Source organism: Coturnix japonica, chromosome 2 (assembly GCF_054131305.1).
Source record: "Coturnix japonica strain WE chromosome 2, WE-NBRP24, whole genome shotgun sequence".
Lineage (NCBI taxonomy): Eukaryota > Metazoa > Chordata > Aves > Galliformes > Phasianidae > Coturnix > Coturnix japonica.
This window is the reverse complement of record NC_140664.1, coordinates 39,046,402-39,068,482: the sequence shown is the minus strand read 5'-3', so window position 1 is coordinate 39,068,482 and position 22,081 is coordinate 39,046,402. Positions and strand designations below refer to the sequence as shown.

The 22,081-nt window shown below is 43.5% G+C and overlaps 1 protein-coding gene across 5 annotated transcripts in view; it reads right to left on the bottom strand.

Annotated features, from left to right (window-relative positions):
• Window positions 1-1,305: 1,305 nt before the first annotated feature.
• GAREM1 (GRB2 associated regulator of MAPK1 subtype 1) overlaps window positions 1,306-22,081 on the bottom strand; it is a 93,517-nt gene continuing 72,741 nt past the window's right edge. For 3 of the 5 annotated variants that reach the window (XM_015855448.3, XM_085537460.1, XM_085537461.1), the window contains 3 exons: window positions 15,444-16,622; window positions 10,477-10,643; window positions 1,306-7,505 (listed from right to left, as the gene is read on the bottom strand). In XM_015855448.3, the coding sequence (XP_015710934.1) occupies window positions 6,596-7,505; window positions 10,477-10,643; window positions 15,444-16,622 (2,256 nt within the window). In that variant the 3' untranslated portion in view covers window positions 1,306-6,595. Of the gene's footprint in view, window positions 7,506-10,476; window positions 10,644-15,443; window positions 16,623-16,897; window positions 17,007-22,081 lie in introns of those variants that run through there. The other 2 variants (XM_085537462.1, XM_085537463.1) reach the window with 2 other exon arrangements.

Sequence of the window (22,081 nt, the reverse complement as noted above, 5' to 3'; positions counted from 1 at the left end):
GGAATGGTTTTCATTTAATCCAAGCGTGTTTGGCAACAGATTTCTTTTGTCCCACCCAGGAGTCAAGGGCATGTTGAGGTCTTGTTGAGCAATACATCAAGACTGCAAGCATATTTCTGTTGATCTAATGCAGTGCCCAGCTTGAACTTTCCACCTTTGGCATTTTACAGTGGGAGTGAGGAGGAGACACCCCTGTCAAAGCCACTTCACTGCAACGAGTAGAAATGGGCAGCAATGCTTTGTCCTGCTTCCAGGCAACTAAATAAATAGAAATAGCTGAGAAAAACAAAAACAAACTAACAAATAACTTGCCTTGTTTAAGCATCACAACCACAGGGCAGGGAGAAATAAGAAGAAAGAAATGTATATGCAGAATATGGTTCATTTGATTTTTTTTTTTCAGCGACCACTTGAGTTGGTGTTCCAATGCCCTCCATAGGGGCAGAGACCATGGTTAGCAAGGGGCCCCAGGGCACCCCTAAGAACCAGGGAAGCATTGGGATCCCCATTCCTGGGTGTTTAGGAGACATGTGGGCATGGCCTTAAGGGACTTGGCTGCGTGGTGGGACTCAGTAGGTCAGTTTGATGGTTGGACTTCATGATCTTGTACATCTTTTCCAACCAATGTTCAATGATTCTGTGATCTGCTCAGGTATGGAGCAAGCAGAGTAGAGCTTCACCCGGGTTTATAGACTTTGGTGGCATGGAGGAAGCAGTTGTGCATGATATGTGCACCTGGCAATACCCAGCATACCTATACCTGGGCAGCAGAGCACAACCAGAGTGCCCCAGGCTGCTGGTGACCTGGGCTGGCACAGCTGCAACCAGCGCTCTGGCAATGAGTCACTGCAGCTGTACAACAGTCCAACCCTGAATGCTGCAGCTACTGGCCACAAGGAGGGGGGCCCAGCGAGGCAGAACAGGTACGTGCACACCTGAAGATCCAGAGAAGGCTCAATTAGTGAGCTATGCCAGGAGGGCAGCATGAGGACAAGCACTGAGCTTGCCCTTCTCTAAAAGAAGGGAGCTGCATCTTCAGGTTGCTCCTCTGCTATAATCCTTACCTGTATTTTGCAGGTAGCCACAGTGACTACAGGAGGATGGGAAACATGTCAGGCCTGAAGAGCACACAAATACACTGAAAGTGCCTTCCTACAATGTGGTGTTTGGGAGGTGGTTCTTTCTGTCTTACACTGAGATGAGCACGGGGTCGAGTCGATGGAATTACTGAATGAAAAGCCACAATTGTAGGGAGCACGTGCAATCCAACCACTCTGCTACAACAAATCCCGTGCACGCTGGAAGTATCATGAAAATAGTGTCTTTAATGTACAGTTTATATACTTACAATACGCAGTTTAGATTTGTTCATATACATTAAAAGGACATTTATTTGCACCTGGTTTAAATAACAATCCGGCTTCAGCCTTTTACACAAGCGCCCAGAACAGCACAGAGTTTCCACCAGAACCATGTTTCGTTTGGTAACGGAAATGCACTAAGCTGAAGGTTGGGGGCTCTATTTTATTTCTTCCCTTCCCTCCCCCCCCTCCACCCCATAATGTTACTTTTCTTGACCTACCCAAAGTGAATCTAAAGAGCTAAGAACTACCAGTTACTTTTAACATACTTCAGAAGATTGTCCAAAATCAAGAGAATCACTCTGTAGATTTTCGCTCTGGAAAATTTGGTTATTATGCACAGAAACGAGCAACTCCTGGATGAACAGGAGTATAAGACATAACAAAGAACCATTTATTGCTAGGTCTCAACAAGGAGCATCGATTTCCTTACTGCCCTGACGCACACTAACACAGCAACTAAAAGCATTGCTTGGATCACCATTTCATTTCATTCATACCTTCCATTTTGCACATGGGCACGCTGCAGCTTTTGGACATGAAGGACACGAGGCAGGGGAGGGCACTCAGCCCTGACCTGGTTTGAGGCAGCCTGGCCCCTGCGCACAACTGGTTGGTGCCAGCAGGCTTTGTGGAGCAGGGAGGCAACTTGAGGAGTCAGTTCAAGAAGAAAACAGGAGAAAACACTTCAAGTATTTACAGACAGATTGGAAGTATTCTGTTTTTGAAACAGTATTGCTATTTACACTGTTTTTTTCTTGAAGCTGTTGTGGAATAAAGTCAGTTTAAGCGGCAAATAAAACTTGTTGTATTGGAAAAGCAAATAAAAAAGCGTGATGCAGATTCGCTTCAAACCCATGCTTCTAGCTGCAGGAACACTTCAAAACACATTGCCCTTGTAATTTTGGAGGGACCAAATGTTTTCTGTCTCCCAATTTCTAGCTGTAGGCAATTCTTACAGTACAACAAGAATGCAAATCTGCATTTTGAGTTGATTTCAATTGAATTTTGGTTAGGCAGCCAGGCAGCGATACAAAGCTGCAGAGAAAGCCCTGTGGGGAAACTCTCAGCCCTGCAGAGAAGGACTTGGGGGTCCTGGTGGATGAAAAGCTGGACGTGAGCCAGCAGTGAGCTCTCGCAGCCCAGAAGAACAACGGTATCCTGGGCTGTGTCAAAAGAGGGGTGGCCAGCAGGGAGAGGGAGGTGATTGTCCCCCTCTGCTCTGCCCTTGTGAGGCCCCATCTGGAGTCCTGCGTCCAGGCCTGGAGCCCCCAGTACAAGAAGGACATGGAGCTCTGGGAATGGGTCCAGAGGAGAGCCGCTAAGATGGTCAGAGGGCTGGAGCACCTCCCATGTGAACAAAGTTTCAGAGAGTTGGGCTTGTTCAGCTCCAGGGAGACCCCACTGCGGCCTTCCAGTATCTGACAGGCGCTTACAAGCAGGAGAGGAACAAATTTTTACATGGTCTGATAGTGACAGGATAAGAGGTAATGTCTTTAATCTGAAAGACAGGAGATTTAGGTTAGTTGTTAGGAAGAAATTCTTTGCTCAGAGGGATACTGGAACATCTTGCTTAGAGAGGCCGCAGATGCCTCATCCCTTGAGACACTCAAGGCCTGGTTGGAAGGGAGACCTGGGCAGCTGAGCTGGTGGGTGGCAGCCCTGCCCATGGCAGCAGGGTTCTTAATCTTTAAGGTTACACTCCAACCTAATCCATTCTACAATTCTACGATGAAGAATCTTAATCCTAGGCACAATCCTTTAAAGGACACAAGCATTTCCTCTTAAGTTTTCTCCCATCCCTCCTGTTGCCATTTCTGTTTCCATTCTGGAGAAACACCTGTGCTAAAATGAAGTTTTCAGAGCTGAAGGCAGCATCAATGCTTTGTCGCATGAATGCTGCATAGAAAGAATGTATTTCCTAGTGCAGTGTCAAGAGACAATTCCGCACACAATGAGAGGCCAGAATTTTTGCTACCAGAATCCCCAAACAAACAAGATCCCCAATGGTATCACACTACTTCAGACTCTGCTACCTAAATAAGCATCAAAGGCCTTGCATTCAAATAACAGGAGGAAGGAAGCCCAAAGTTAGGATTGGCCAATATTAGCAAAGCATCTCCAAAAAGTTGTCTTGCCAGTTGCAAACTGGAGTCTTTAATACCATTATGAACTCACTGGTATTCAACAAATCTGGCTAATTCTAACGAGGACACAGGCTGCATCCTATTTAAGCTCAAAAACACATCAGCAATGTGCATGCGTGCACAAGTTATTAAATGTCTCCTAAGTCATACCTTTAAACACACAAAGCAAACCTGCGACAAACAACACGAGGTGACCAACCAGCTCAGGAGGAAATGAGATTCTGTGGGCATCAGCACTGCCCTATACTAGATGTCTACATCCAGTCCAGTCCAAGCGAGCCATGACACCCCAGCTGATACGGTTTGCCCTTTCCTCTCCTGATTTTACCAGCACAGACAGTTGGCACTGCTTGGGCATGTGCACAGTGGCTCGATGCTGCAGCCCTCTAATTAACACAAAGGCTAGGAATTCATTAATTGCTATAAAAGGTTTGGAAAGTGAAGGTGATGGGCTACACTGGGCTCCAGTGAAGGTCAAACGCTAACATATGCATAAAAATAAGCAAGCAGTGCTAAGCCAGAATAAGACAACTGGCAGGACATCAGTAGCAAGCTTGCAATTAAGAGGTTTTAGCGGTACTTCTGTACATAAGATCTGCTTGTAAAATCACTGCACATTTCTGCGCCTTTGTACAGGCCAGTTCTATTCCAAGCATACATGATGTTAATGCAGCAAACTAATGAAAGCAGATTCCATCAGGCTTCTTCTGCAAGAAAAAAACAAACAAACTCAAACACATTCCAAGCAGGTAAACACAGAAACATGGTAGGTATCCATCTGTAGTCAAAGAACACTATTTTCTCAGGGATGGCTACTTGCAGAAGTATTTAACATCAAGATTGCAGCTCCGGGGAGAGAGAGACCATTCACTTTTTCAGCCAGAATTAACAAGCCAAGCAAAAACAAAGAGAGGTACTTGATATTTAAAATCTGCCCCTGTAACAAATGAATGTTCTTTTGACATAATGAGGGTCAAAAAGAAATGACTTGAATTTGCATGAGCCTACCAACAAGCACACGCATCTGACCGGCACTCTAATTCAATTTAGTCTTAACTGCAGTTAAAATATTTTAGGACACTAATTAAAATGCATTCAGAAGAAGTTACTGATCTGTTCTAAAAGTCAATACATTAACAAAGAAGAGTAAGATGATGGATTCTCGGGTTTTTCTATAGGGATATATTTTGGCTCGCTGCCTTCTAGTACCTGCATCCAGTTGGGCCTTACTCTGGTTAGAAACTGGTTTGTATTATTGCAGGACAAATGATGCATCTTGGCTTCAGCATGGAAACACGACATGAAATTTGCCCAGGAAACAGAAAGATCCTTTTGGAAATAACGTTTGCTTTAATTAGTCTATTTTGTTGAGGAAAAAAAGACAAAACGAGCCTCCCATTTTTGCCCCTGCTCTGCATTTTCTCCTGATGCTCCCAAGATGTCCATTGAAAGATGCTCTCTGTCCTTCATAAGGGACAGAGGGGCAGGTAATGGTCACTTCAGGCAGTGCTCTGCTCTGTGGCAGGTGAAGCTGCTCCAGCATCTCTGGCTCTGAATGACAGAGGGATCTGGGCACTCAGTGTTGAGGATGGGCTCTATGGGCTTTCCTGAGGACCTCCACAAATCCTTCCTTTGTGACTATGAAGGCAGGGGATCTCGGGACCCTGGAGTTATTTAGACATTTTTTAGAGCTCTGCCAATGATAAGAACTCAGCAATGGATAACCAATAGTCAATCCTACTTCTGACTTTTCACAGTTCAATTCAGAAGGTGTCGAGATGCAGCTCCATGCCCCCTTCCCATCCTTGAGCTCACTTTTGGCTGTTACTTTTGCACGGCATCTACTGCAGCAAGTTTCTGCCACTGGGCAACTGAGTTAGCACATCTCAATAAAGCTACAGCCCCTTCCACTTTGACACTCACATTTCCGTAGCCCACTGCAAATGGAACAGGTGAACTTAAGCATCACAACCATTTCCTGAGGCACGGCCCAAATGCTCACTTGGCCCCTTCCTATCTGCGTAGCAGGCACTGCTCCTGTTTCTTTGCGCCTCACCAATGTTTTATTTCAAAGGCATCCTGCAGTACTATCACCTTCCCACGCAGATCTGACTCCAAGAATAGCACAGCACATTTTCAGATGATGGTAACAACAACAGAGGAAACATGACGGGTTTCTTCTGGGAAGAGCAAGGCAAATGGAAGGGCTCAACTACCAGCCTGTTCAGACAGATGTGCTGGTGCCTGTGAGGGCCTGGAGCCATTGAGGACAGGGCTTGAGCAGGGAGCTGCCTTTCACATATCAAAGCTGCACGACCCCAAGTTGTGCCACAGACTGCAGCTACCTGACTACAAAAGCCACTTTTGAAATCTACAGGTCATAAACATTTAGTTGGCCAGGGCAGAGTGGCTCAGTAGGGAAATTCCCTTTCTCCCTCCTCTTTGGGAACTGAGTTAAGCAAGCTCTTTTCTCTGAAAGTAAGGTGGAAAACATATCCACATTACAGGTAGTCATACATTGTTAATAAAAACAAGCTACAAGAGTAGTGCATTAGTGGCACTTCACAGCAATTCTTAACATTTTCAGACGTAGTGTCAAAGCCATGTTTTTCTATCTCTGACCACGCTTATTGTTAGCAGAAAAGGAAAAAAAAAAGTCACAGCATGTTGTCAAATATTATTTGAACAGAAATACTCCCATAAAAAATGCATTTTTTTTTGCAGTTAACTCAAAACTGTAAACTGGTGTGTGTGTGTGTGTGTGTCTTTCAGCATCAAATTGTTCAGTAATAAATATGACTAAGTCTTAACAGAGTACGGAGTGAAAGTTCCCTTAGTGTCCAGTTTTTAGCAGCTGTTGAACATTCAGGGATGCACAAGGCACACCTCTGCAGATTCTCTACCATTATTATTGACATACAAAAAAAAAACAACCCACCGCTCACCAATCAAAAACTTTTATCTGCATAGTTAAGAATTTTTCTACTACTATTTACAGGAAGGTCTCTTAGTGCAAAAAACAGGAAGTGATGTATTAGCTGAGGTGCCTTTAGCACGTCTCATACAGTTCCACTGTACTAGTCAGCATCACATCTTGGGCCGCCAGCCATTAATGAACTGTAGTATTTTCTTAACCTGCAATTTGCTTAGCTTAAAGTCTTCTGACAGGATTTCTTCCGTTAGCTGAACCAGTAAATTGCCATCAATCTTCTCTGTAACAAAAAATGATATGACATCTTCTGACAGACCAATAAACCTCAGTGATTTAGACACTTCCTCTATTGAGAGTCCAGAAAGGTCTGTGGGTGGCTGCCAGGGAGAGCCGTCCCCACAAGACCTTGGCGCTAACTGGAGGTGGAGGGGAGATGAGAAGGGATAAGACACAGAGAACGTATCCTGCATGCCCTTTTTAACCAGATATTGATCTTCCAGGAGGTCTGGAGAATCAGTTTTTGATTCCTCCTCGGCACCATCTATTTTTAGTGGCAAAGGACACATGTCTGTAACTTGTTTCTCTTCGCTTGACTTTGGTGCCCGAGGAGGTAAGGCAGGACATGAATGACTCTGCTTTGCATTGCTGTCTCCCAGAGTTTTCTCATCAGTGCAGTCTAGAGAGTAACTTGCTGACTTCGGGCAGCTGGAGATGTTGAACTCTGCTGGGGACAGCTGGGAGTACCCCACAGGGAGCTCACACCCATCGAAGTCAAAAGTCAAAGGTGCTGGACAGTTTCTCTTTGGCGTGCCTGGAGTCTTCTGTCTGGGGTAACTGTAGCTCCTGCTTGGATCAAGCAGGAAATCACTCCTATTTTGGCCTTCTGTAGTTCCAGAAAAATGGTTTGGCCAAGACAATCTGGAAGGCAGAGCTTCGATTGAGGGACTTCCAAAAGGCATTGTGTTCTCAGGCTCTTTGGATTCGGTTTTCATCATGGTACAAGGGTAGCAAGAAACAGGTGTGCTGCTGTCAGCTGGGTTTGCGCTGTCACTCTCTGTGACGTTGCTTAAGAAACAAAGCAGAAAGGATCTGGTTAGCACCAAAGTAAAGCGTGAATAAATTCATAAATCATCTAACAAAAACAGAAAGTAGTTGTTGTAAGGAAAGAATCTTTTTTTCTACTGTCAGAATGTTTCAGATTTGAATTAACAATACAAACGTTGACGTTTCTTTTTCTACAAGCCTGACGAGATGCTGATATACTCAAAAGCCTCACGAGGAAGATTCATGTTTTGCTTCTTTAAGGTCAGAAAAAAAAAACCCATGAACAGATGTCTCAATTCAGTTTTGTGTCATCTCCCAAATATTCAGATTTTCACTGTTAAATTCCTGAGGGACATCATCATGGTAAACGAATAGCTTCATGCATGCTAGAAGATTTTCTAATCCCGTGTTTTATTTATAAACACCACAGATGCGTCACAGTATGTAAAAACTCGTAACAGAGGCAGGTCACCACTGCAGTAGATACAAGCTTGGTAGACAAAAGAGATGATCAAAAGCCCCTCTGGGGCCAGTATTTTCATTTGCTATGGCATTGCACCAGTGTACAGTACAGTAACACAGAACAAATTATTGCTTACTGTCAAATGAAGATTTTTTTACCTGGAAGGGTAAGTAGACAGAGCTGTATATGTTGAAGTACCAGGTTTTAAACTCATGCCACAGTAAATTGCTTGTTCGTATCTTTAAAAAGTTCTGACATAAAGCCCTTGCTTTTCAAAGGCACCTAAAGAAAGTCTTCCTGACCTACTTCCAGGCAGTAAATCAAACTCACCCTGTCCAAGGAAACTGACTGTTTATAGCCAGGCCTTTCCAAAAGACTGAGATGCTAACAAATACATACAATATGTTACCAGAAGTGAATGTTCTCTGCTTTTATGCCATTTTCTAAAAGAGAGTCTGAAGGATTTGGCTGATGTTTGGAATTCTGGCCAATTAAGCCAGAATACTGCAAAAACAATTAGCAGACTTATAAAATCCTTACCTAATGCAGCAGAGGGAAACCAACAGTTGAAATAATTGTTTTAATTACTCACCTCTCCCTTAGAAACTAATTACTCAAGAAAGAAAATAGGCAACAATTCTGTGGCAGCTCAATGAAAACTGTTTGAGGAGGGAGGCAGTCTTTGAATAGGCCACAGTTTTGCCACAAGAAAAAAAAATACTTCCCATGCATTTACAGTGAGTTAAGGAGGAAGCCAACTTGGACTTGCTTTGCAAAAGGTAGATGCATAAATGCAGTTCTAATCTACATCACTAAGAAATCAATTGTTAAACTAAACTCCATCACAGTTTCCCTCTCTTAACAACTTGCTATCCCACTCAATGATCTCCAAATATTTGTTTTCCTCCATAAAGCTGCCAGTAAAAACAGCTGGATTAGAACAATGCCACACTTAAAAAAACAAAACGAACAAACACACAAAAAAACACAACAAAAAATCCCACTCTCATCAAGGATATACCTTCAACTGGTCATTTTACTGAAAAACATTTTCCCCCAAATCTAAACACTGGGTTTTCCAATTCAGAGTAGACAGTCAATGAGGTGTTATGAACAACTGACCATACAGAGGAATTACACTGACTTCTGTAATAGATTTTGTAATAACCTGCTTCTGTTGTCTAATCCAATATCAGAAATAGGAACATTTAAAACATTAACATTTTAGAAGTTCAAAAGCTTAATAGAACTAACTAAAACTGATAAATATTCACAAACCATTTCCTTACTCATACTGCACTAAAATCAACCTGCTGAGACTCAGAGCCAAAGGATGCAAGAAAAACCTTCAATTTACAGGGTTTAGTGGGCCAAAAAGGAGGAATCATATTGTTCTTGTTTGCTGAAAAACTAGTTGCAATTTTTCACGATCTGGAAAATAAGATCAAAATGTCAAAACTGGAAAAGTAAATTCACCAGTAATCTGGTTGCTTTGCATTACTTTTTCCAGTAATCTGGAAGGTTTCCACCAGCTTCCTCAGCAGTTCCAGATCAATGACACCAAAATGGAGATACCTGGCATAGACCCAAGCTTTACATTAATTTCATGTGAATTTTGTGAAGTCCAAGCAAAATAAGTCACCTGCATGAGAAACTATTGTTTTCTTGCTTTCTTGGGAGAAAGATGCGTTGTTAGCGGTCAAGAAAGAAAACAGCATCTGGTGGGCCCCAAATTCTGGCAAGTCTTGTGCTTAACCTCCTACAGATCTTCATAGATCTATCCAATAGGCTTCCAGAAAAATAACTGAGTAGCCTTGATTTAGAGTGGTCATTGCCATATACACAACACTGAGCTGAAAATGTGCAGTATAGCTTAGAAAGGCAACTCCAGGAATTATTATACCATTGCATCTAGGCAGAAACAATTTCAGTGGCATTTCTGATCAATCAATAACACTCAAGCAGTACGTTGGAACTTTCTTAGCAACAAAATTGAAGAGGTACAAAAAAGTCATGGCAGCAAGACATCCAATTCAAAGAAGAGGTAAAATTTCAAAAGTAATACACAGTTTCTAAAGACAAAGGAAGAACACTGCATTGCAAAGAAAAGTTCAAAATCCAGCGTCAAACTCTGACTACCCTAAATAGATTTTCCAGTCTGTGGTTTAAGTTTGTGCTGAAGTGGGCTTGATCCACAAGCCGCCTGGATCCATTTTGCCTTTTCCTCACTTCATGCTCAGTGGTGTCTTCCAGCTTCACTGCTTTCCATCATACTCACCTGTAGGTTCACATTTGGTTGGCACAAAACATTTCTGGATTACCACACCCTTCTATGCCCCCAGTTATCAGGAACAGGTAGTGCTACATGCACTAGCCTTGAGATTATCTGGTTTGAAGATTCAAGGCATTTAAGAATTATACAGAACTGTACAGGATTTTCCAGTCAAATAGTCTCTGCCATCTTATGGTGAGATTACCTATAGCAGTAGGTAATTAATACAAATTGCTATGTCCTATATAATAACATACATGTTGTGCAGTCCCGAAGAATAGTAGGACAGAGTAGGGCTAGGAGAGCGTGTCTGCTGTCGTGCAGGTTTGACTGTGCGAGGAGGGATGGAAGGACTGGTGGAAGATGGTTTTGAACTCCGTGGTGGAACAGGGGGAGCGTTCAGGAGCCTGCATTCCTCTTTTACCTGTAAAAAAGGGACATGTAAGTAAGCAGTCAGAAAACTCGGGCAACAGCGCTCTCCAACAGATGAAACACATCTGGTTTGGGCTTATTCTGTGAAAGGAAATAATTTAAAAGGGAGGGGAAGAGAGAGATGATGCTAACTATATACATCTCTAACAGTATGTGGCTACAAAAGAATGCTTTACTACCAGTAGAGCTACTACCAATCTTTATGGGGTGCTTTAAAGTAGTTTGAGATCCACTCATTTAAAAAGAAGGAGCGAGGAAATTATATAAAAGAACCTTCCAGTAACATACAAAACCAGACAGACTGTTCCAGATATTTTATACTCTGTAAGAAGCAATTCATTAGGCTCAAACTCCATTAGTGTTGTTTATTTAGATGTAATAAGCCAAGCTTATGTAATGAAAAGATCTCAGCAGACTTTGACGTTTCCTGACTTACTTCACCAGTGATGCTCACCATCCAGCTCCAGGATAATTCCCTGCTTCCCTCCCCTCAGAACAGTACACATGTTGTAGATTTACCAGATGCACCCAGGATATAACTATCTGCAGGAAAGCACTAAGCAGAACTGACCTTGATGGTCTCTGCTGCACTTGATGGTCACTGGGCTACCCAGCAGAGGCCATGGCACCACTGGCAATGCTCCTTCTCCTCAGTATATTTCACAGAATCACAGAATCAAAGAATTACCCGGGTTGGAAGGGACCTCAAGGATCATGTAGTTCCAACCCCCCTGCCTAGCAGAGCCACCAAACATACACCTTTATTTCATGGTATACTTCTAACGCCAGACTTGACAAGGCAGATATGTGGAGCTATGACCTTAATCTCATCAGGACATACAATGGAGAGCAACTTGGTAGGTCAAGAGATGTGTGAGGCTGCTGAGAATGAGGCTGCCAGGCAACCTTTTTGAGGACTCATCGTTTCCCCAACACAGCAGCAGATCTCCATGTTCTCCTCATTTGAAATCATCTCAGATGCACCAGAATAGGAACATTCTCTTTGTGTTTGAAAATTAGTTTATTTTTAAATTTACCAATGCTGCAGAACTAGGAGTTATCTTAGCAGTTTTGCAACACATAATTAGCAATTAAAGTGATTTAATTTATTTAAAAACAAAATAAATGTGGAACCTTTTGCAATCCACTTCAGTGCATTCGGAATGCAACAACCCATTTAGTACTAAAGTAAAATGGAAAATCGGGGACTGGGACATTGTAGTACATTTTTCCCTAATTCAGAACAAGACAAAATTACAGGAAATGCCTGACAGCATAGAATACTGAAATAAATCTTGCTCTAAGGGTTCTTATTTGCTCTTTCAGAGGAAAAAAAAAAAAAAAAAAAAGGAATCAATTTTATTCATGTTTGTTATTGAATTCAGGCATAAAACTCTTCAACCATTTTAGTGCTGTGCCCCAAGGATGCATAAGGACTTCATTTTTTTTCTTTTTTCCCCAAGTCAGGGAAACTAACTAGGCAAAGTTAATACTGCATGCTGTGGAACACACACCCATGGGGGTCACAGACCATTCAGGGGAGCTCTTGGGGCACAGCAGACCATCACGGGGTTAAAAAAATGCTTTCCTGGGAAGAATACCAGCATTCAAAGGTACTGGCAGAGCTAACTACGCCCAGCTCCTCTGCTGACCTAGATTGCAGATCAGAAGTGGGCCGTAAATAATACCAGTTTGCAGTCCCAGTTGGTCCCTGTCACAAGACTGCGATTACAGCTGCCAGGCACAGCTCTCGGGAAACACAGCAGAGGAACCAAAAGGAGATTTTGCACATTAAACCGACAGGAGCACGGGGAAACTTCACAGGAGATCTGTGCTCATGGGGAGAACAGCTATGAAACAGTGTGGGAGAGGAGGGAAAGAGTGGCGGTGTGACACAGCGTCTGCCTCGGTGACTGCTGCAGTTACACAGAAACACTCTTTCACCCAGCAGCGCTAAATGCCACAAGGCTGCCAGGGAGAGATAAAGTGCACTTGCAATGAGAGCCCCGGGACATCTCCTCCCACACTCAAACAATCCTTCCTATGGTGAGCCTGGTAACGGTGACCCTTTCCTGACAGCATGAGGTGCTGCAAGGATTTCAAAAAGCACCGCAACTCGTCTCTCCTGGGGTGATACCACCCGTGCAAGCAGCCCTGGCCCTGATGCCAACCCAACACCCCCCACCACCAGCACTGCCACCAGCGTAACGCAGCCTGCAGGAACGCCAGCCTCCGGCACGCTCCATCTGGGCACGCTGTAAATCAATCAGGAAAACAGCCCCTGATATCATGCAAATTAGCGTCCTGGGACCAAAGCAATTTCTGATTTACAGGCCTTAATTCAGAGGTCATTTTCTTCCTCTTTTCCCTTCACGCTACTTTGATTTTCTGAATGGTATTTAGAAAATACAAATTACATCAGAATATTTTGCCCTGGCGGTGCGAAGAAAGACAGAAGTGCTTCTAAAACACCTGAATGTCCTTTACTCCCACAACCAATCCTACACACACACTTTAAATTTAGTGCATGCAAAAACACATCTGCCTGCCAACCTTTATACAGAAACACTATGGAATATCATTCCAGAGGATGTGATGACTAAACCTCATGTTCACCAGCAGCTACCGAGATCCACTTATTCTATAAATACCCTACATGGAAAGCATGCAAGCATCTCGGCCAGCCCCAGCCCACTGATGAGCTCGGCCGGCCACCGAGACTCATTCCAAAGCTGTTCCAGGAAGCCACAAAACTGATTCTAAATCATTATCCCATCTACAGAGAGGCAATTTTTTATTTTTATTTTTCACGAGGTTACACCCTGCCCACCTCTAAATGCAATCTAATAGCTTTAGCAGAAATGAGTTCTCCTGCACGGTTAGGAAGCCACGCTGAAATTGCTGACAGCACGCGGGCGCATTACCTCAGCCCTGGTAAGACAGACATGATATCAAGCTGATAATAAAAGGCAAAACACGTGCATGTCCCCCAGAGGCCATGCTGCTGTCCCCAGAAGGGACTCTATTCCATGAGGGTCCCTGAAGCATGATGTGGGGGGCAGCACTCAGGCCAAGGACATGGCATTCCCCTTCCCCTTGGCCACTGTGACAGCAGTCTTCCTTCTCGCCCTCCCCCTGCCTCAGCTCCAGCCCCGCACTGAAGCGGTCTGGCTCACAGAAATCAGCAGGAAACTAATCGTTTTCCACATCCAGACCTGGCTCCCTGCCCAGGCACAGGAGTGCCAGAGCCAGCACAAAAGGAAAGCCAAGCCCATGAGGCTGGGAGAGGAGAAGGGTGGGAGCAGCCCCGTGCCGGTTTACATTAGCGCAGCTCATCCTGATACAGTGCAGTGGGCACTTCTCCAAAACACTCTGGACAAAGCTTCGGTGCATACCTGACCCTGACAGCAAGGAAATGCTTCATGGGTTCCAGCACTCAGACAAAACACGTAAACACTCCTTCTGCTAAGACGACGTAATGTCTTGACTTTCCTGTCTTTGCTGAAGCTGCCGTGGCTGCTTTTGGGGAAAGTTTTGAAGGGCTGCAGTTGTGCTTTTCACACCTGTGCCGGCATATGCCTTCTCTCTCTCTCCCCATAGCACTTCCCTAGAGGCTGTATAGCAGCACATTAATCCACTGAAAGCTGACCCAGCACAAAAAAATAAATTGTTTTCAACCAGGTTAGTTTTCAACCAGGCTGTGATCTGATTCACGATGGAAAGGCTCCTGCCAACGCTGCTGAAACAGGAAGATGGCAGCGGCAGAGGGATCACCAGCAAGTGCTGCAGTTTGGTCTCAGATGAGCCCCAGCTTACTGTGTACGTATGGTTTTGAGAACACTGCTCAACTTGCAAGAAGGATGTTTTCTTTAATTAAATTTCATTAAAAAAAAACAACAAACCTGCGAAAATGATTAACTGATTTGTTAATTAATAACATAATCAACTATGTATCACATAATCTTGCTAAAGTTCCCTGAACAGGTTTTCTTTTTACCTCTGTTTCTTTAAACAATGTGTAGGACTACCTCAAGGGACCATGTGATGGGTGGACTTTCCACCCAACCCACATAAGCTCCTGTAGAAAAAATATGTTTGTAATTTTGTCTCTGAAGTCAGTTCAAACAATTCAGGTTTGGAAAAGTGATTTCTCCCAAGAGTTTTCATCTGAAACCCACAGACAGAATTCACTCTGTTTAAAACTGAGTCTTCTAAAAGGTTCATTTCTAAACTCTGCTGCAGAGTTTACATTTAAGCATAAATTCTTTCAATAAACACTACCAAAACAGAGCTGATTAATCACTCCATGAAGTCTGGTTCAGGGTGATGAACCTAATAATCCCCAAAATTTGCCACGGAGTTGCATCAAAAAAGATGATCTCTCATTAAAAAAAAATGCAAACATTTCAAACATGTAAAAATTCTGGCTGCCCTTAATATTAGGGCCTCTTAATGGAAGACACACACACTAAGGTGACCTGTGGCTGTTCCAAGTGGGTTTGTATCCCACACGCTTCAGTCATAGAAAATATGAGAAAACAGAGCACACGTGTAGAGATGACATCACCCGAAGTATCAGGATTAAGCTAGTAGATCAGTTATATAAATATACTTGGATGGTTTTTAGGATGTGACTTACAGTTGCTGTGAGGTCAGCTGAAGTTGTACACCTCTTCTCCCTATTTCCCTGTATTTGCTCTACCCCTTCTAAAGTCTTCCCCCTAAAGAATTCCCAACCAAACTCTTCATCTGCTGAAAAAAAAGGAAACCAATATAAGCAATCCTGACTTACTGCTTCTGATTTGGGAGGCACTGGAGGTGGAGGTAGGGAAACATCCGCAGACTTTGTTGCTGCATCGACTGTCCCAGGCACAGGAAGAGATGTACTACCACACTTTGATCGGAAGGATCCTCTGTAATTGTCACATTTGTTCTTCTCACTTAGTGAGCGAGTAAGCGGCTGCTCACCAGGCTTTCCAGACCCTTGGTCCAACCACAGCTCTTCGTAAGGAAGTTCTGGTTTCGTAGGCAGAAACATGGACTCTTCACCAACCTCAGGAAAAAGGTAATCGCTGCTACTGTCACCAGAATCCTGGTACTGAAGTGCATCATGAGAAAACAGAGCCCACTCATTACACAGGTCCCTGCAGCCGTGGAGGTTCACTTCACTATTGCCATGCAAATTGTTGCCATAAACGCACACTGACAGCCGGTGGAAGGACTGCGTGAGCTCGTCCCGCGCATAGCTGAGGGAGTTTGGCACGTGAGTGTGCCCACTGCACCGGCTTTTCTTTGGGCTCTTGCAGTCTTCATTCCAGTCTGTTTTCACATCGCGCACGGCCCGAGAATACTCGTCTATGTCAAACTGTTCCTGGCATATATTAAACCAGTGCTGGATGAGGGATTCGTGCCACAGCTCCCCCTTCACGAGACTGTCAGGTAGAGTGAATTTTGGAAGTGCCAAGTGCAAAGGAAAATGCATGGGAATAATTTTGTTGCCACGAAGAACACAACAAACCACCACAGTTTTGGTCTGAATGTTGACAAACTTGTACCTGTGCCCTTCACGGATAAAATGCAGGTCGTAGGGGTTTCTCGGTGTAGGACTTGGCACAGTCACATTAACAGGCAGACGAGTTTTTTCTACTATATTACGAATTGTGTGCTCACCTTCTTGCATCTGCACCTCCAACGGGCTGCGGGTGCTAAACTTGCCCTTACACTGGAATGGGAGACTGATGCTTTCGTTGGTCCTGTGATTCATGCAGATGAGGCAAGGCATTTTGCCTCTGCCAAGCTTACTAATTGAATTAAGTTTACCAATTTTTTTGAAGATGGTGTTGAGCCGTGACTTCTCCTTAGAAGATTTTGCATAAAGGATTTCTGCTTGTCCCATTAAAGTGAGCTCATCCCCAGTACTAAGGGTAATGTTGTAAACCTCAGTGTCTTCATTGCATTCACCTGAAGCTACCTGCAAAACAGTAATGAAAGAAATTGTTTTTACCTCGCTGAAAACAACATTGCAAATCATATCAAACCTAATGAGAGTGGACTTAAAGGCAGTACTTTGGGAGAAACAGAACTATTTGAAGAGCTGAGTAGTCAGACACGTGTGAGGTTTAGTGTAAAGCTCAGTCAAGTAACATTTTATACTGTTCTGTGTATTCTTTCATCTTACTATAGGGGAAGCAGCCACTTGGAAATGCCAAGGAAGGTACGAGAACAAACATAACAAACAAGGACTACCCCCAGCAATTCAAACAGCCAGTTGTGTCACATGACAGAGCCTATCTGGATTTCCTTGGGTATCTTCTCTTCACTCCTCTTTTTTGCTGTAACTTCTTTGCCAGGCTCTTGAAGGAAGCAAACATTCTTCTTCCACCAACTTCATCTCCCTGAGGAGCTGAAAAGGTGATCTCATCACTATGAATGAAGCATAGCCCTTTGATATAACCTCTTCACAGCTGGGGTGAATGACAGATGACATCTATTCCCTGAAGGAAAAGTCAAGAATATTGGCTCTATCCCACACGCCCAACTCCCCCTCTGCCATCAGACTTCCTTCCTCATTTTTTGATCATAATTGCAATTTAAGAGATTAAACAACATATGCAAAGCCATGTGTGTGCTTTTCTACTATAGGAATTGTACTGGAATTAAAAAAAAAAAAAAGAAGGAAAAAAAAAAGCAAAACAGATGTCCAAGGCTCATTTATTCCTGAAGTTATTTCCTTAAGACTGGAATAACTCTTTATGCACAAGACTGCTCTGCTTTCTATTTGAGTGGCTTCATGTGAAAGGCCTTTTTCAGGGACCAACCAGAACTTAATGAGGTCTCTCCTTTGGCAGAAGCAGATACTGACTCTTAAAGGAAGGTGCCTCAGCTAACCCCTGCAGGCCTGCTACAGACCGCTTTGCTCAGGAACACTGAACATATTTAAAAAAAACTGCCAAAAATAAGCAAGAATAATATATCCCTCCCTCCCTCATGTACGTGACTCCTAAGGATTCCACGTTGCTATGTGAAGTTCACATTCCAGCCTTCAGACTTGGCCATCGTCACAGGACAGCCACTGCATGAAATCAGAGCTGTAATACCAATTAGTCAGTAATTGAGAAGTGCTGTAAATGATGCTTCCTCTTGTAAGATGTGATCCGCAATTCACTTGTATTTGTAAAGTCATTATTATCTTCTGGAAACCTCTCGGAGCAAATGGCCAGGCAGCTCAGAAGAGGTGTGCCTTCAGAGTATTTCAGCTCGGCACTTCCTGACAGGAAGCCATTCAAGCCCTGAATTATCCAAACAAACTCTAATTGGCCTAATCCAGGAAACCACTGGGATTTTATTGTACACAGTAGTCACAGTTTACGCTGCTGGCCAGACAATATAATGAAAAGCTGCAACACGAAAGGAAAGCACTCAGATTTTTCTGCTGATAGCACCAGAATGATGCTTATTGCTATTTTCTCTTCAGAACCAATGAGTGCTACATTCACGCTGCTGCTAGTGAGGCCCTAACCTTAGTGGAGTTGAGGGGGCTGAAGACACAGGGCTCTGTGCATGTCCCATTCAGTTCACCACATCTCTTCTTGTAAGGGCACATCCTATAAGAATGTGGGTTCTTAGTAATTACAAATCCCCATAAAGGGCTTCTCTGGGCAACACTGTCAGACATTTTAATGTGAGACAGCAGCGTTACAGCTTCTTCCTGCCTTCTGCACAGTGGGGACAGAAGTGAGGGAGCTGTTGTAATCCATGACTGCAGGAGCTGCTGCTTTGACAACCTGCAGCTTCTGAGCGATTTGCAAGGAGCCCATGCTGAAGGACAACTTGGCCACTCAGATGTGAAACCATAGGAGGTACTGAGCCAGCACAGAGACACAGTGAGCCAGCACAGACACACAGTGAGCCACAGTCATGAAAGCAGAACATCAGCAATAAACATACACCTTGACCTGCTGGCTCTACTCTTGCTACTGCAGCCCCACATGCTACTGCCTGCCCTTTCCACAGCTCCACATCTGCCTGCTAGGTCTTTTCTACAAGCTGTTTCCTGGACAGTCTGCCTGCTCCAGAGCTAATCCCATGGCAGGAACAGGGCTCTGTGCCCACTCTGATGAATCTTAGGGGGCTCCCACCAGTCTGGGAATCACAGAATATCCTGAGCTGGAAGAGACCGACAATGATCATCAAATTCATCTCCTGGCTTCACACAGGACTGCCCAAATGCAAATGCAAACCTTCTGTCTGAGTGTGCTGTCCAAACGCTTCTTGAGATGTGGCATTTGCATGGGTAGCCTGTTCCATGCCAAACACTCTCTGTTGAAGAGCCTCTTTCTAACACCTAATCTGATCCTCCCTCCTGAAGCAGTTTCATGCTGTTCCCTTGGGTTCTGCTGCTGTCGCCAGAGAGCAGAGCTCAGTGCCATGAGGCCTCCCCTCAGCCTCCTGTGCTCTGAAAGTGAAGCAGTCAAACACGGATGCCTGCTGATTAGAAGCTTCTAGGAACAGATTTAATTCAAACAAAAAAATATGCTTAAAGACAAAATGATCTTAAGAGAAATCACAAATTATTTCTGAAAGATGACAGCGATAGGACCAAGCTCTCTATCCTCTAAGCTTCCAGCACCAACCCAACAGGAGCCATACCTTCAAGCACCCCAGCATGTCTTTATACTACGACCTCAAGCATGTAACATACACTGCCTGTTGTGAAATCACTACGAGGATGTAAAAGAATCCTAGACTATTTTAGACACTTTGAACTGCTGACAGCACATCCCACAACATACAATTGCTGCATGAAGGAAAGAAGACAATAGTGCTCTATCTCAGAGTGGCAGTTAAGGAAGCCTGGACTATAGATGGATGCAGATATAAAATCTGTTGTTCTGGCAAACTGCTGAAATCTCCTCATAATTCTGGAAAATATGTAGAGTAACAAAAGGGACCAAAAAGCCTTCAATCATCTGTGTAACACACCAGGAGGGCTGACAAGTCCCAGTGTAACTGTAGCCTGCTTGCCTTTCCTTCCTGCTTTCCCCATGTTGGAGCCACGCTCTCATCTCCTCAGTGGTTTCATTAGGCCTGCTTTGAATCCTCAGCTATGAAAACAGACAACCTGGCAGCAGGAAAGGAGAGCAGCTGAAGGCAAAGGAAAGGTGAACACATTTTCTTCAAATCTCTTCTTAGTGGGACAGTGCACACGTTTTAGTTATTTTGTGTATGCTCACTCTTTAGATCTTCTGTTTAAAACACAGGCTCCTCACCGGGCAATTCTAGTACAACAACCTGCAGCTGTAACTGCTACACCTCTCAATGCCATGATAAAGTTTTATCTAATTATGAGCCTTGGGAGCATCCTGAAGTAACTCCTTCCCCATACACATTTTTCTTCTTCTTTGTTCTCTCTTCAAGAGCTGATTTACACATTAAAACAATCAGCCTTGTAGCTTTATTCCACCCTCATCTTTCTGTTCTTGCCAATCATCTCTTCCTCGTAACAGGTGAGCATAACCAGTGCTTCTAGCTATGTGGAAGAAGCAGCATTTGCCACATTATCCTGCAAAAAAAACCAACCAACACTAGATGTTCAGACTAAACAGTATGAGAGAAGATCCACACAACCAGAAGCACTCTGCTCCATACTGTATCTACTCTCCACCTTTATACATACTGATCACAGAATCACAGAATGACCCGGGTTGGAAGGGACCTCAAGGATCATGTAGTTCCAACATGAACTAGCAGGGCCATACTAACAGTTCAGTACTGATGCCAGGCTGCCGACCAGAAAGGCTGCTTGTTTGCAGACATCTTGTCAAAGAAGGGGGGAGGGGGTCTATGTCACTCTAATGTTTTCAGCTTGCAATTCAATAACAATTCAGAAGCCAATTATATCTACTGCAAAATATGGGCATCAGGAAAGTGATGAATGATGATTTAGGCAACATGTTCTTTTGGGAAAAGTCAAGCATATTGTTTCTTTTGCTTAAGGAAAGGTTAACTCAGAAAAATAGATTCTGATAGCACCTGAGCCAATATCCTGTCTCGAGCTCCAATTGCGGTAATTTGTTATACTTAAGAGGCAGAAGTCCTTAATCACTTGGGGATGTAGGAACTCCTTATAAAAATGATTTGCAGCTTCATACAACTTGTTATACCTGCTAGATCTTATTAGAGCAATACAAGCATTGTGTTGCCTGTAAAAATTCAGTTAGGACTTTTTTGAACTGATGCATAGTTAACACATACAGATTCTACTATTAAAGCCAACAGACCAACCAGAATGTAATTTTTGTCATATGGTATACAAAGGGGATAAAGATTTTTATTTCATATAAAAAAGAGTGTCCAGAAGATTTGTAAGAAGAAAAAACAATCAAACTTCTTCACGGAAGTTAACTATTTTTTCTTTTATAAATGTTAGCCTCACATGACAGAATAAGCAACTATAACTCCTGGTGGTAGTTTACATATGCTCCCCTGTCAGATTCTTTGCCCTGATTACTACATTAAAAATGGGCATAGCAGCACATGAAGCCACCACGAGGTGATGGAGCTTGCTAGCCAGGCTCCCTTCAGAGCAGTAACTCAGCAGGTCTGCTTCTCCCTTATACAAACTGCACCAGACTCTGGAGGACAGAGGCAGCCACAGCACTGCAGTACTACTGAGTCACCAAGGTGCCACCTGTGTGCTTTGGACAGAGGGGCTAGAGAATAAAAACTTCCACGGACCAAAGTAAGATTGCCTCATGAGGCCAGCATCAAGGCAAAGTGTGCAGAGGGGACTGAAGCACTCATGAAGCACTGAAGTACTATGAATTACCTGTAAATCTGTACGCAGACTGATTTCAACCAAGTTTTTGTTGCAGCACTTGAAAATGCCAGTGTTGGTTACAGGCTTCTAAGTAGGTGCTTTTTGGAAACTCATGGCAAGTTCACTAGGGCCAACAGAACTGCAACCAAATGAGGAGATCAATTTTGCTTCACTCACATCAAAGAGCCACATCAAACAAATCAGCTATCAAAAGTTCACAACAAAGTCTTCAATAGAAAAGAATCATTACATGATTAGCTAACTAATGCACATTTCCATCCGTGATATGTGCAGTTTCACAGCCTCGCTAAGGAGATGGGCTGATATCTTCAGGGCAAAAATGATATCCCAGAAGATTTGAATTGTCTTGTAATGATGATAGGGCTGATTTTTGGAGAGCAGGAATTCATGGCTTGCCAATAATCTATCAGATATATCAGTAATTTTTACAAGAACTTCTTTCTGAATTGCTCTCAATATAATCTTCATTTGTGTGTGTGTGGCTGTGTGTCCCCCACTTTTCTTCTCCCCACAGTCTTAATGCAAATAGCTTCCTTGGTATCAGCATAAACTGCTATCTGTATGGAACCTCAGCATCCAACAGCATAAAC